Raw genomic sequence first — 15,713 nt, forward strand, 5'->3', positions numbered from 1 at the left:
TGGGGAACGATAATTGTGGGTTCTGGAGAAATGTAGGAACACACGAAGCAATAGTGACCCTATTACCTTTCTCAGAAGGTAGGTTAAAGAAATCCAAATCTAAATTTACAGCATTTGTAGATTTAAAGAAAGCTTTTGACAGTTTTGACTGGAAGACATTCATGAAATTCTGAAAGTAGCAGGGATAAAATACAGGGAACGAAATGTTAATACATGTTGTACAGCAACTAGACTGCAGTTATGAGAGTACAGGGGCCTGAGAAGGGAAGCAGTAGTTGGCAAGGGTTTGAAATATGGCTACAGCCTGTTGCTAACATTATTTAACCCTAGAAACACCAAGGTATTTTAGGTTACACGGAGCACCAACCAAGGGCAAATTTTGCCCGTGTTACAATAAGTTGTAAATCTTGTAATTTGTTGTAATATGTATTTATTTTATTTAATTCTGTTTCCATTGAGATATTAGTTTAACAGGAAATAGTGACAACATAATTGAAAGCTTAATTTTTTAACACTCATAGGGTGAATATAACAACCAAGAATTGTCAAATCTTGGTCAATGAAAGTTTGTGTAAACAAGATAAGAAAGTTTGTAATTGAATACAAAGGCTGTCTAAAGTTTCTATGCACTCTTTGATCTATTAACTGAATAATACAGCTTTGTTATTGAGAGAAAGTTTCAAAAACAGAAATGAAACCACTTGCTAAAATACATGTTATTGTACATTGAAAACTCTCGGAAGACTCTTTTCACTTGGAGAGAATATTTTCACTTACAGATGACATTTACCTCCTGCACACAAAATGGTTGATTCTGAATGAGTCTTACACAGATGGTGCCCACAGCTTCCACATGTTAACTTGTTTTTTGTGATGTTGTGTCTTGCTCTCTGGTTACTTGCATTCTTCAAGCATAAGTAGCACCTTGCTTTCCTAGTTGGTTCTTCATTTCCAGCAATTTTGTTTGCCTCTAGTTTCTTTCCTAGGATCTCTCCCATTGTGCAAATAATAGGCAACTGGAGTCCTTTCAAATCCATGGCTCGCTCTTCTACGTATGGTTTCAAAAGTTCATAGCCTAATTCATGGAGATACAGTTTTCTGGCGTTTGGTTTCCCTTCATTCCATTTAGGCGCATTCATCTCGAACAGTGTGTGAGTTAACTGCAGCTATATCAAGTAGGCTGTAGAACATTGACAGTGGTCATCTTCTCATACCCCTTTCTGTAGAGTATGTCCTGACCATTTGATCTATGGTATCCACTCCTCCATTAGTGGAATTATAGTACAGGCTTATGTGTGTTTTCTTTTTTGGTGTATCAACTTCTACTCCTGCATTACAATGTTGTGCACACAACATCAACAGATTTTTCTTTGGTTTTACCTTTGTGATGTAATTATTACTGGTGGCTTCGTAGGAGATGCGAATTTGGAGGAATGCAGCCCTCTGCCTGCTATCGTCTTAAGTTCCTGCGGTACATGTTTTCTGTTTGATTTGAGTATCCCAACCAATCTAAGTTTGTAGTCTTGATAGAGAATCTCCGCCAACCCCACAGAAGTGTAGAAGCGGCCAGTTGTGACATTGTAGCCTGTATTCTTTATTGGCTCCACCAGTGTCTCCACAATCTCAATAGGACGTTGTTCACAGGCAGGTCCACTGTCTTTTCCAGCATACACTTCCATTTTTATTATGTAGCGTTCAGTTGCACTACAAAGCATTCTGACTAACATTCCATACTTTCCAGGTTTGTCTTTGAGGAAAATTTTCAAAGGACAGCGACCTCTGAAAAGACACAACATTTCATCAATTGTATTGTCAGGTCCACTTCTGAAGTACCGTGGGAATATTCCATTCAATACTTCAAATACTTCACGCAGCGGCGCAAATTTGTCACGTACACGTCTTTCTGACCTGGTGCCTTTATCAACAAAGCGAAGAAATTTCAATAGCTGATCTAAGCCACATTTGAATCTAAGCCACACCTGAAAAATGAGACTCTAAATCAAGGAAAAAAAAATTTTCCCGAATCTATGCCGCACCTGAAATTTGAGACTCGAAATTCAAGGTGAGAGAAAAAGGTAGCCATTGCTATGCGTCAGGCGCTCCGTCCATATTTATACGGGTACCTTTCCTTTTTCACGTGCTTCGTCTGGTTTGAATTGATTGCTTATTTTTCTTTGATCTGATAAGTGCCGTTCTCTTTGTTATAGGTGTTTACGTCACTCTAAGCTGAAAATACATTACTGTATTGTGCCATGCATTGTTTGTCACTTTCTGATAATGAGTGTTTACGGCCTGTTGCCGCTCACCGCATAGATTGCTTTTGTGCTCAGTACTGCCGCTTACAATTAAAAAAAAAAAAAAAAAAAAAAAAAAAATGAGATTTTCACTCTGGAGCAGAAATTTGGTGGAGCACTTGCCCGTGAAAGGCAAAGGTCCCGAGTTCAAGTCTCGGTCCGGCACACAGTTTTGATCTGCCAGGAAGTTTCATATCAGCGCAGACTCCGCTGCAGAGTCAAAATCTCATTCTGGAAACATCCCCCAGGCTGTGGCTAAGCCATGTCTGCGCAGTATCCTTTCTTTCAGGAGTGCTAGTTCTGCATGGTTCGCAGGAGCGCTTCTGTAAAGTTTGGAAGGTAGGAGACGAGGTACTGGCAGAAGTAAAGCTGTGAGGATGGGGCGTGAGTTGTGCTTGGGTAGCTCAGTTGGTAGAGCACTTGCCCACGAAAGGCAAAGGTCCCGAGTTCGAGTCTCAGTCCAGCACACAGTTTTAATCTGCCAGGAAGTTTCATATCAGCGCACACTCCACTGCAGAGTGAAAATCTCATTCAAGGCAGACTCATGTTTCCTATATTGTTGATTTTAGGAATATTGTTGTTATCGTTGTTGTTGTGGTCTTCAGTCTGAAGACTGGTTGGCTGTAGTTCCTCACACTATTCTATCCTGTACAAACCTCTTCATCTCCGAATAACTACTGCAACCCATATCTATTTGAACCTACTTACTGTAATCATTCCTTGGTCTCCTTCTGCAATTTTTACCCTCCACACTTCCCTCTAATACTAAACTGAAAATTCCTTGACCTTTCAGAATGCATCGTATCATCTGATCCCTTCTTTCAGTCAAGTTATGTCATAGATTTTTTTCTCTGCAGTTCCATTCAGCCCCTCCTCATTAGTTACATCATATTGTCGCGTAGAAGAAGGTGTAATTTGATAAATGACAAACACTAACTTCACTTAACGAAGGTTTATTCAGCACTTGCACATACAAGAGCTCGAGCGAACTGCCTCCGGCCAGAACACTTACAGTATATATACAGCTATAGAACATTCTAGTACTATGATTCTTGACATTTGTGGATACTTCTAGAATGTACTCGAACTGAATATAGAAATTAAAATTGTACAGTCCAGGTGAGTTTTGAACTCACGGCCCTCCTTGCAATAGTTTAGTATCATAACCACTACACCACATGCTACTCAGCTTTTTTTGCAACCATATTTCAAAAGCTTCTATTCTCATCTTGTCTGAGCTGCTTATTGTCCATGTTTCATTTACATGCAAGGCTGCACTCCAGACAAATGCCTTCAGAAAAGACTTCGTAACACTTAAATTTTTATTCTGCACTAACAAATTTCTCTTCTTTAGAAACAATTTTCTTGGATTGTCATTCTACATTTTATGTCCTCTCTACATCAGCCATCATAAGTTGTTTTACTACGCAAATAGCAGATCACATCTATAACTTGTAGTTTCTCATTTCCTAGTCTAATTACCTCAGCATCATGTTGTGATCTAATTCAACTATGCCTACATTCCATTACCTTTGTTTTGCTTTTGTTTATGTTGCGCTTATATCCTCCTTTCGATACTCTGTACATTTCATTTAACTACATTTCCAAGTCCTTTGTTGTCTCTGCCAGAATTACAATGTCAACAGCAAACCTCAAAGTATTTATTTCTTCTCCCTGAAGTTAAATTCCATTTCCAAATTTCTCATTGCTTTTCTCCACGGCTAGCTCAATGTACAGATTGAATAATATTGAGGATAGGCTACAACACTGCCTCACTTCCTTGTTAGCCAATGCTTCCCTTTCATGTCCTTTAATACTTATAACTGCCATTCAACTTCTTTACAAGTTGCAAATAGCCTTTTGTTCCCTGTATTTTTCCCCTGTAAAGGTAGGTTTGCCTTATCTTAACCTGTCTTTTAAGGTAAGTCATGGCGTCAGTATTGCCTCATGTGTTCCATCATTTCTCTGGAATCCAAACTGATCTTCTCACAAGTTGGCTTCTACCCTTCTACCAGTTTCTCCATTCTTCTGTAAATAAACTGTGTCTGTGGTTTGCAACCATGGCTTATTAAACTGATAGTTGGTAGTATTTACACGGGTCAACACCTGCCTCCTTTGGAATGAGAATTATTACATTCTTCTTGAAGTTACAATATTCATTCCACCTTGCAGCTTCCCTTCTTTGCTTAGTACTGGTTTTCCATCTGAGCATCTTGATATCCATACAGCTGCTTCTCTTTTCCCCAAAGATCTCTCTAATTTCCCTAAAGGCAGCATCTGCCTTTCCCTAGTCAGGCACATATCTACAACAATACATTTGTTCTCTAGCCATTCCTGTGTAACCATTGTGCACTTTCCATCACTCTCCTTATTTAGACATTTCTGTTCATTTTTGCCTGCTTCTTTTGCTCCTTTTTGTATTTTCTCCTTTAATCAATTAAATTCAATATCTCTATAATGGAAGGAAACATTCCACGTGGGAAAAATTATATATAAAAACAAAGATGAGGTGACTTACCGAACAAAAGCGCTGGCAGGTCGATAGACACACAAACAAACACAAACATACACACAAAATTCAAGCTTTCGCAACAAACTGTTGCCTCATCAGGAAAGAGGGAAGGAGAGGGGAAGACGAAAGGAAGTGGGTTTTAAGGGAGAGGGTAAGGAGTCATTCCAATCCCGGGAGCGGAAAGACTTACCTTAGGGGGAAAAAGGACAGGTATACACTCCCACACACGCACATATCCATCCACACATACAGACACAAGCAGACATATTTCTCTTCTTTGTAACTTTTAGAGCTTCCGTCAGTTAACTTATATCACCATCATCCAGGTCTTTCATGTCATTTAGTTCAGCTAATGTCTGAATTGCACTCTTATCACACCATAATTTTTTTGTAGTAGTCTATCCATCCCTCATCTCCTATATTATTGACAAATGTACTATCCTTTTCTAGTGCACTGAGTTTGTTAATCACTTTAAACTGATTGTATTGCTAATAAAGCATTCCCATGATTCTGCGTATACCTAGTTTACAGATTAAGTGTTTCACATTAAGTCTTTCCTCCTTAAATGCATTATAGCTTTCATTTGTGAGATTATTTATGTACAGGTTGAAAACTTCTTGTTTTTCTTTTATTGCTGATTCCATTTCTTGTTTCCAAATCCTTACTACTCATTATTTCCTATGTTTCAATTTCTTCCCCTGTATCTCATTAGTTACAGTTGTTTTAAGTTTTTTGATTCTTCTTCCAAGTCTTGTACCATTTCCAAATTTGCTAATGTTTTTATCATATGAGCTTGGTATAGATCTCTCATACTGCTATCTTCCAAAAGGTACACCTTAAAAACTTGTTGTTCCTTTAGTTCCCTAGTTGCTTTCTTTGATGTTCTCCACTTCACGTAGATGTCAGTTATTGACACTGATAAGAAGTAATCTAATCCAATATCTTCTTCTTGATAAACTGTGGTATCTCTAACCTTTTCAGGAAGTTTCTCCTTTATTATTGTATAACATATAACAGATGTATATAGTGTTGGTAGTCAGCTAAATTTGTATATGTCTTTCTTCCTAAATAAGCTATTGGTCATATTTGGATGATTAAAGGAAGCAGATCTTGTAGCTTTTTATTTACATGTGTTTTCTCCAAATGTGCCTGATATTTTTGGAATTGGTATATTTACAATTGTAGCATTGAGATATCTCATGAGTACAATTGATTTTTATTGTATCTGTTTAATGTCATTTGTGATTGTTTATCCAAAGTTTTGCACTTGTCAGTTTTGCACTCTTCAGGGACATACGACACTATTATTGTTAAGAATCCTCTTGGACCTTTCATTCCTACCAACAACCTGCTTTCATTCACTTATTCATTGGTCAGTATTTCATCTTACAATTTTCTTCGAACATAGATGGCAACACCTTTACTTGCTCTTTGCTCCTGTTGTACTCCACTGTAGGTCATTATATAGTCATCTACATATTTCCACATTTTCTCCTTTGTGTCTGTAATTGCCAAAAAATCTGTTTCCTTTTCATTCAAATGTTTATCTAATTCAGTGTCCTGTCCTTAAGAGCAATTCCCCTAATGTACCAGCTGCAACTTTCCAAGTTTCATTAAACCATTTCCTCTTACTCCCATTATTGCCCATGTCATATCACAGTAATCTGTCTCCTCTTTCTGAGGATAATTGAGTGCTGTAAATATGTTTATTGAGTCCCTGAAAGGGACATTGGCCCATCACATCTAAGACTGGTGAGGGGGCTGCTATCTCTGAACTTTACCGCCCACTGCTTGTAACTCAACTGGGTGAGTATGGTACAGCATTGCTGTGCACTTGATGCCATGGTTATATGACCAATACTTGGTCGACAGAGCCTCACCTGCTAGGCAGTGTGCACCCTGTGCAGGTGAGGTTGACAACTGGATGAGAGAATCCTGTTCATATCATCAACACATTTAATTAGTAGGAAGTCTTTCATGAAGTTATTTGTTTGGAGTGTAGCCTTGTTTAAAAGTGAAAAGTGAATGATTAGCAGTTCAGACAAGAAGAGAATAGAAGCTTTTGAAATGTGGTGCTATTGAAGAATGCTGAAAATTAAAGGAATAGATTGCATAACTAATGAGGAGGCACTGAATTTAATTTGGGAGTAAATAAGTGTATGGCACAACTTGACTAAAAGAAAGGATTAGCTGATAGGACACATTCTGAGACACCAAGGAATCATCAATTTGGTTCTGGAGGGAAGCATGGGGGCTAAAAAATTGTAAAGGCAGACTGAGAGACGAATAGGATAAACAGATTCAAATGGATGTAGGTAACTGTAAGTGGATTGTACAGGATAGATTAGCATGGAGAGGTGCCTCAAACCAGTCTTCAGACTGAAGATATTATCATCAACAACAACAACAACAACAACTCACTGTGAATACTGCATATCTCAGATGATAGCATTATATTTATGTATGAAGTTGAATTTGAGATTATTCAGAATGACTTGTTGTCACCTTCAGAGAATGACACCAACAGCAGCAACCAATCTCATCAGTGTTTCAAATTTCTATGAAGTAAAAAAAATCATTTATCTCACCTGTCATAGAGTTCTCTTATTTACATATTTGAAGCTGAAACGAGATCATTCCTGCGTCACTAATTTGTACAATTTCGAGCAGGAGTTCAGTGTAATTAAGTGAATCAAAAATGTGTTTGGCAATAGAGATTTCTCCTTCTTCCATGGCCATAGTCTTATTATTATTATTTCAACAAATATGGAAGTTAAAGAAATTTTCCACATAGTGGAAATCTTTGTGTGTACCCAATAGGAAAATGTGATTAGCTTTCAGAGAATGATTGAAGGGGCTCATATAACACCTGCTGCCATATTCAGTACAGACATGAGATTGGCAGCTGTTTCTAAGACCATTAAAAATTGGAGGTGGTGGGAAAAGCTGCAGTTGGTAGGGATAAGATGTGCACTGTTAGTTGCTCACTCAACTGATTTTTCATAGGTTTTATTCTGACAGATCAAAGTTGATACTCAACATTAGAACTAATGATAAAATCTGAACCAGCATTCAGCTGTATCTTGTCAGGGAGGTTCATTCCAGTCCCCCTTGCTAATTTGTGAAAGCTGCAGTTTGTGGCAGACAATCATCCTCATTATGAAGAAGAATGTGTGATGCAAAAAAAAAAAACAAAATTGTGTGTGCCACCAGCTCTAGACTGAGCAGAAACTTTTATAGCATATGAATGGAATACTTGGGAAAAACTACTTTGATCATTACTAAAATAACTGCTATGTGTAGAAAGTACGAAATTACGCTTTTTTACTTAAAGCCAGTATTACTGTATCACATTTTTTGACAATGTTGGTTTGCCCAGTATATTTGACATAACATAATAAGAAACTTCTGTCAAATGTTGCCTTTTGTCAAATTCATTTAATTAAATCAAACAATGGAAAATCCAGAATGGAATATAACAATATTAGAGAAGGAAAGTTGCTACTCACCATATATCGGAGATGCTGAGTCGCGATAGCCACAACAAAAAGATTCACACAATTATAGCTTCCAGCCATTAAGTCAGCAGTAGACACACATACACACACGTGCACACAAACACAACTCACACAAACATCTGCAGTCTCAGGCAACTGAAACCACACTGCTGTGTGGTTTCAGTTGCCTGAGACTGCAGACGTGCATGCAAGTTGCATTTGCACAGTGTGGTTTCAGTTGCCTGAGACAGCAGACATGTGTGCTTGTTGCGTTTGTGTGAGTGTGTGTATGCGTGCGTGTATATGTGTCTGCTGTTGACAAAGGCCGTAGTGGCGAAAAGCTATAATTGTGTGAATCTTTTTGTTGTGCCTATCACAGCTCAGCGTCTCTGCTGTGTGATGAGTAGCAACTTTCCTTCTCTAATATTATTTAATTAAATCTGTCTTCTGACCTCAAATTTGATCAAATAAAGTGATTCTCTTCTGTTTACTGCAAGGAAAAACTTAACTTCATTAGTTAAATGTTATTATTTATTTGTTTATTTTGCCTCCAGCAGCTAACGGCCATTTAGCCAGCTAAATGTACATGCAGTACAAAACATAAATTCAAGACATAATAGTAATACAACAAAGGGCTTCAGAAGCTCACTGTTGATTGATATCCACGTAAGATATTTTACCATAGGTTTAATGTACAACATGGATATAGCATTTCTGAGGTGCGTATCCTGCTTCATAATGTGAGGAGCCACTTTGCTGAGTGCATAGTGGAATGTACTCTTGCCATATGCAGATAATTTTTATACAACTTTTCATTCTCAATGTTGAACCCCAGTAACAAATTTGTTGAGTGCTTTTATCATCTCACTGTGACACCCAAGGCTTCACTCAAGTATGTTTCCTTTTTTTCCATTCTTCTTCCAAATGTAAACGCAAGGTCCATAAGAAAATAAGGTTAGGCAGTACGCATTCTGGGAAGCTGGGATGCTGACTGATGCTGTGACACCACTATGGAACAGTGTCTGCCTCAAAAACAGTGCTATAGCATGCAGGCCGTGCATGTATGCAATGTATTTGTGGTATGTTTTAGTCTCTACTGGAATAATGAAATGTAAATTGTTATTCCCATATTGCTAGAACATTATTGCTACAGTCTGTAACTTCTGCAAATTTTAAACAGACACTGCTGACTTAAAAAGATTCAAGCCCCTATCGAATCAAACCATCCGAAAATAAGTGCACAGTGTAAAGTTTTCTGTCAAAATAAATGCAATTTTCCAAGTTGCCTCAAAGGAAAAGTTTTAACAAATAAACAGAGGTATACAGCCAATGCTAATTTTCATTTTGTATGCATCACAAGCTTAAAACAACTTCAGTTAATAGGTAGACACTGTCGTGTACATTAGATCAAGAACTTTTTGATAGCACTGCAAAATGCGATTTTACTTACCATGCCTACTATTCAACAAAGCTAGGAAATAAGTCAAACCTTGGCACCATCAGTCTTGAAATCTTGCTAGGTAGTTGTCAAACAAATGCTGTCAGAGGACCTTCACTTCTGTCTCTAATCTAGGTTCATGCAAACTTAATTTCTGAAAATACTGTTGATTTGTTCCCTAAGGTGATAACAAGTGCCACTTCTTTGCTTTGCAATGGTGAGCTGCCTCTGTCTTCTTTGCCTTGTCTTTTGATGACAGCCAGAATAGTCAAATAAAAATTTTCATTCTGGCATAAATTTTTATTGTTTCTGGGTGAACAGTGGGGAAACACTCAGAAAGTATAGCACACAGGTTCTTAATGGTGCCACTTTTCATGGACAAATTGTTATGTCCTTGGATCTAGGAAAAAATTACTTCAAGTTTGCTAGCTGTTTCAAGCCAAGTTTTTGAGGGTACAAAGAAATCCCTGCAAGAAATTATGCCCAGCCATCCACTTCATGTGCCCTCTAGCTTCGTGAGTAATGTGCCAGTGGATATGGCCAGTGATCTGTCATGCTGTCTGCTCCAGTATGCTATGTATCCAGTAAGATAATTGAATCCTTCGACATTGCAGTCAGAAGCCAATCTGCAACTGCGAGATCTAGATCTTCGCTCTCCTTCTGTCCTTCAGCCATTGCTAACGCCTCAGACATATCTGGCTGGATGCTGCCAAACACTGTTGCAGTCACAAATCTTCCTTCCTCACCTGGCTCAACAGACAATGCATTTGAAAGAGGTATACAGCAGGTGTCCACTCCCAACAACAACAGTCTTATCCAGCTCTTTACCACAACTGGTGATGGATGATCATAAAAATGTTCAGGGCCTCTTTGAAGGGAAAAATTCTCCAGACAGGCCCAGAAGTAACCGAACAGTTTTGAAGATGCTTTGAAGAGCCAACATGCAAGTTCTTGCAGCATTTATAAAATTTATATAGGCATTGTTCTTGGGCCTGTACCAAATCCATAGGCTAGTGGTTTATTACTTTCGTGACTCCTTGAACTGAGCACACTGAAGAACTCATCTGCCATCAGTATGAAATCACTGGTGTGTCCTTCTTCAGGCATTAAATAGCGAATTGCCTGTTCAGTTGTTTGAGATAGTAATTGAGCTGCTGGGCACACTTGCTGTTGTTCTCTGCCCTTCACTGTAATTTGTTACTGAGATAACTAAGGTTATATTTTTATCTCGCTACTGTCCAAAATTAACAGTTTCTCGAACATGGCTTTTGTAACTGCCTTGTTTTCCAACGTAATGCCTTGATCAAATAAATGGATCTTCAAGAGTTTTAGCAAATGTGGGATGCCAGCAAAGACCCACAAACACATCAGAGGATCACTTGGGTGCAGAAAACAAGTGTTTTTGTGAGTAGTGCCAAACTCTTTCCAGGCAGAAGTATTCTTTGCACTCATGTCTGCTACTACAGCCATGACAGCAAAGAAAATACTGGCCAAGGAAACAATTATTTTGGTCAAGAGCGCCACTGTCATTTGAATATCAAAATTGAAGTTGATAGGATGCTTCCAGGTCGCAAACAACACTTGCACCGTAAAATGAGGACATTTCTATGGGGTCCAAGTATCCTGTCATCTTGCTGATCATAACAAATTCTGTTATCAGTGTTTATTTCACCAAATGACAAAACACAAATACATTCCCTGTCAATCAGTATTCCAGCCTGCAATTTCATTATCACTAAAACACCCTTCAAAATGGCACTACTACTGCAAGGCATATTACATGATGGAAATGCATCACTCTTCAGCACTTATTTCCATGGTAAATTTAGCGGTTCCAAACACAGTTCTGTGTCTTAGTCAGTGTCTTTAAATTGATGAGAACATATTCTATCATATGCAACATTCACGGCATCTTTTCTGTGGCATTTCAACAGCATGAAGTATGCTGTTGAAATACATGAAGCTTAAGTTCCATTCCTTTTGTGTTGCAGTTGTTAGAATTACAGCCAATGACAGTACAACCTGGCATTGTGTGCACACACTAAAAACACTTCCAGCTGCAAATCACTCCCTAGATGAAAGTAACAACACAAAAACGACAGCACTTACAAAAAAGCACAGCCTCCAATGTACATGTATGGGCACAATGACAGAAACATACTTGCTTCTGCACAGTGCTTTCTGCACCCCCCCCCCCCCCCCCCCCCCCCCAGTATAAACATAGTGTAGTGAATACAACTGCAAAGCATGGTAACAAGTCTTCATTGGCCATTCTGAAAGAAATATGACAAAATGTTTGATAACAACGTAATACCCCTTTTTGTTCCACTAGAAAGATCTTTGTAAAAGAAATACGATAAACATTCAATCAAATGTCTTTCTCAGAGAAATTTGATAGTTTAATACCAGCCTAAGGGAATATTTAAAGAAATGTACTTTTCTTAAAAATTCTAACTGTGCACTGAATTGGGACCAAAGTACTTTTAAAGTTATATTTTACTAGTCAAGCTTTCCAATTTCACAGTGCATAAATTATGAAGAACCGAGATCAAGCAGAAATCCTGCCCAAAAACAAAGCTTTAATTTATTATAAAGATACAACTCTTTACAGAGTTCTTGAAGTTAACCTTCCTGAGAAGTTAAAATTGTGTACTGGACTGGGGCGGAAACCCAGACCTTTGCCTCTTGTCATAATCATGTCCGGGAACACTTCAAGGACCAATTACCTCTCTAGTGGTTGAGACAGTAACATACTACCTGTTAAAGGCAGATACCAGATTCAAGTCCTAGACCGACAGACAGTTTTAACTTCTCATGCAGCTTTACTTAAAGTCCCTCATCACTGCAGAGCAAAAGTTTTTATCTAATTGTTCATAAATTTATAATTAGCTATAAGTCTTTGGTCAGTTCCCAAGTATATATGTAGCCAAGTCATTTTTCCACCTAATTAATTTTTCACGCCATCTTCTCGCTCTTTCTAGAAAATTAACATATTTCCATATTTTCGTACACTAGAGTTGTGAACAATAGTATCTGTATGTAGAAGGACAATTTTTCTGCACCTCTTACAAATATGTTAACACCAATAAGTATAATAAAAATTGTGATTTTTTGCGTATATTAAAACTGAATGCTTCAAAACAAAGCATAAAACTGTGAATACTCAGTAACAGGCCTCTTGCTTGTGTAACGTGTCATGTACAAAGCAAGTGCATAAATCAATAAATTTATGTACTATACTGAAAATGTTTTGTGTTGATCAGTAATCCCAGATATATTTCACTAACAGCGGGGCACACCTTTATGCTGAAAGCTGACAATAATCTTAATCACCACCACCACCACCACCTTATTCTTCATGTTCTTCTTCTTCATCCTTTTATTCATATTCTTGGAACACAAGCCTCTCTGTCTTCTCCAGTTTGCACACCACCCCTCTGTTACTACTCTGGACCAGTCTTCTCCTCTCTTCAGAATGTTGCCTTCCACTCCTTTTAGCTACTTGTTCCTTGTCTCCCCCATTCTCTTCATATGCCCATTATATATGAATCTAAGTTCCTCAATTTTCTCTTGTTGGAGTTCCTAGTGTGTTAACTCCAAAATCTTTTCGTTTCATCATTACTTGCTTTTCCTTCAGTTTGTTGTACTTCTCTTGGTTTGCCAGCTTTGATTCTTTCCTCTTTTACTTTGCATTAAATTTTTCCAGAACACTGTTTTCACAGTTCACCTGCAGACATTTTTCTCTCCCCTTTTATTCATTCCACTACTAACATTCATTTTCTGCTCAATCACTTTTGCAGATATGTGTGTCCATATATCCACTCCCCCTTTTTTTTAATTACAAAAACCATTGTTTATGTCCTCTCTGTCAGTCTACAGTGTTTTAAATAATAAACTATTATTTTATTGCAGCTTGCATATACTCTTCTGGATATTGTTGCTTTAGAGCTCTTTCCTGAATGCCTGACTGGAGAGCTGTCACCTCAACCTATGGAAAAATAAATATCACAAGTATATTGAATGAAACATTCCACTTTCTGAGACTGCTCATTTTGCTGCTGGTGACTACAAATGTACCTTTGAAAGGTAATCAGGAGTGTTGCATTTTCCATGCAAAACAATACTCAGATGATGTGAAAACAATGTTCTTTTGCATTTGCTGTCATATATTTAAATACTATAGTTCCTTGCCATTTGGATGAGTATCAGTTTACGTTTATTTTGTTGACAAGTACCTACACACCAAAGTTTTGGAAGCATTTATATTTCAGACCGTTGTTATTATTGTTATATATTTGCAGAGAGAATATTTGTTGTTATAATAGTGTTAATCATAATGTTCCAGAAACTGTTGATCTTAAAAAATTGCTGTAAAAGGCATACTATTGAATTACGTTTGAGCTTTTTACATGAAATATTTGTTATTTATTACTGTTTTATGTACACATCTTACCTACGTAAAAAAATCAGTTTATTGGAAAATCTAGCTCTTTATATAGTTTTTATATGAATCTCTCATTTTGTTTCATGCAGATATTTATTGACTGTATAGGAAGTTATTTTTTTAAAAAAAAATATTTGTTACCCTTTGACCCTGAGTCCGCTATTTCTGCATTTTGCCATTTCTACTTTGTGAAATTAGAAAGTAGTTATATAAAAAATTATCTTCAATAAAAATGAACTTTTATTTTTTACTGATCAATTTTTATTTTCTAATTTCCCATATTAGATTTTGCATATACACATAGGAAAGAAAGGAAGGAATAAGGGTTAGTGTGTGTTTGAGTACTTTAATCAGAATTTTTTGTTTAATGGGTTCTGTCATGTGATATGTTCCTTAAACAACCCCAACATCACATATATAGTGTCCTCAATGACTAACAGAAACTCTTCAGAGCATTTACATTACCCAATGAGAAAGTTTAGTGTACCAGGTGTACCTGTATTCATTATTCCACTGATATCACAGTGTGGACTGTTATAAAATGTCTAGAATTCTGGAATTGTGAGAGAAAATTCTGGTTCCAGAAACATACATTAATGATAGTAAGAGGCAATCAGCAATAATAGTTTTGAGGAAACAAACTTAATATGAAAATATAATAGTGGAAAATCCTATATGAAATATTGGAAGAAAAGACTTCCAGGTGGATAAGTTACTTCATCCCTATGGTTATGTGTATGTTCAGCATTATTTGACCTATTGTGTTGTCTGTATGAGGGACATTAAACTAAAGTTGTACCTGAACAATCCAATCATTGCAGTGATTGGCTATGGATATTCGGTTAATGTGATTAGGGTTGGCTAGCACAAAATTTGTGGATCAATTTAAAAGCTTCATTTTCTAATACAGTACCAGAATGTAATGGAGTTCTGTCACCAGAACAGTAAGGAAATTCAGCAAAAGCTTTACTGTAAACAAACACATGTAAAATACATTGCAGGCATTGAAGGAATCTCGGACGGGAAGGAATCTCGCTTGGTGTGCATCCACACTGAAGAGATCATTGGCTATCTTCACTGTAATTATATATGTGTGGTGTCTGTTCTTTTGGACGCATACGAAAGAACACACATACACAGCAAGGAGGAAGGCCAATGATCTCTTCAGTGCACGTGCACACCAGACTTGAAACGTTAAGGGAATCAGTGAAATGCCATGAGCAATGAGAATAATGGGCAAGGGTCATACCTTCGTTTTTAACTTTCCCCAACCTGACCCCAAGGAAGAAATTAATAGTTTCAAAAGCTAGGATAATATCATCACTTTTGTATGGGGTATCCCATTTATCTTGGCACCTCGAATAACTTTTTGTCCAAAAGTAAAATTTAAAAAAATGTATCAAGCAAATGTTGTTTAGCTACCAGAAGATCATTAAGCACCAGGGTTGTCTTTCTTGTAACTATTTTCATTGGAAAGGTATGAACAGCAGTAAGTCTTTTTAAGGTCTGCCCGGTTAGCCGAGCGAT

At 37.4% G+C, this 15,713-nt stretch overlaps 1 protein-coding gene across 2 annotated transcripts in view; it reads left to right on the forward strand.

The window, feature by feature from the left end:
* Positions 1-14,146, forward strand: part of LOC124777066 (sorting nexin-14-like) — a 235,220-nt gene extending 221,074 nt beyond the window's left edge. Inside the window, exon 19 of one of the 2 annotated variants that reach the window (XM_047252339.1) lies at positions 13,655-14,146. In XM_047252339.1, the coding sequence (XP_047108295.1) occupies positions 13,655-13,744 (90 nt within the window). In that variant the 3' untranslated portion in view covers positions 13,745-14,146. The remainder of the gene's footprint in view (positions 1-13,654) is intronic. The other variant, XM_047252340.1, reaches the window with a different exon arrangement.
* The last annotated feature ends 1,567 nt before the right edge of the window (positions 14,147-15,713 follow it).

The sequence above is a fragment of the Schistocerca piceifrons genome, chromosome 2, assembly GCF_021461385.2.
Source record: "Schistocerca piceifrons isolate TAMUIC-IGC-003096 chromosome 2, iqSchPice1.1, whole genome shotgun sequence".
Lineage (NCBI taxonomy): Eukaryota > Metazoa > Arthropoda > Insecta > Orthoptera > Acrididae > Schistocerca > Schistocerca piceifrons.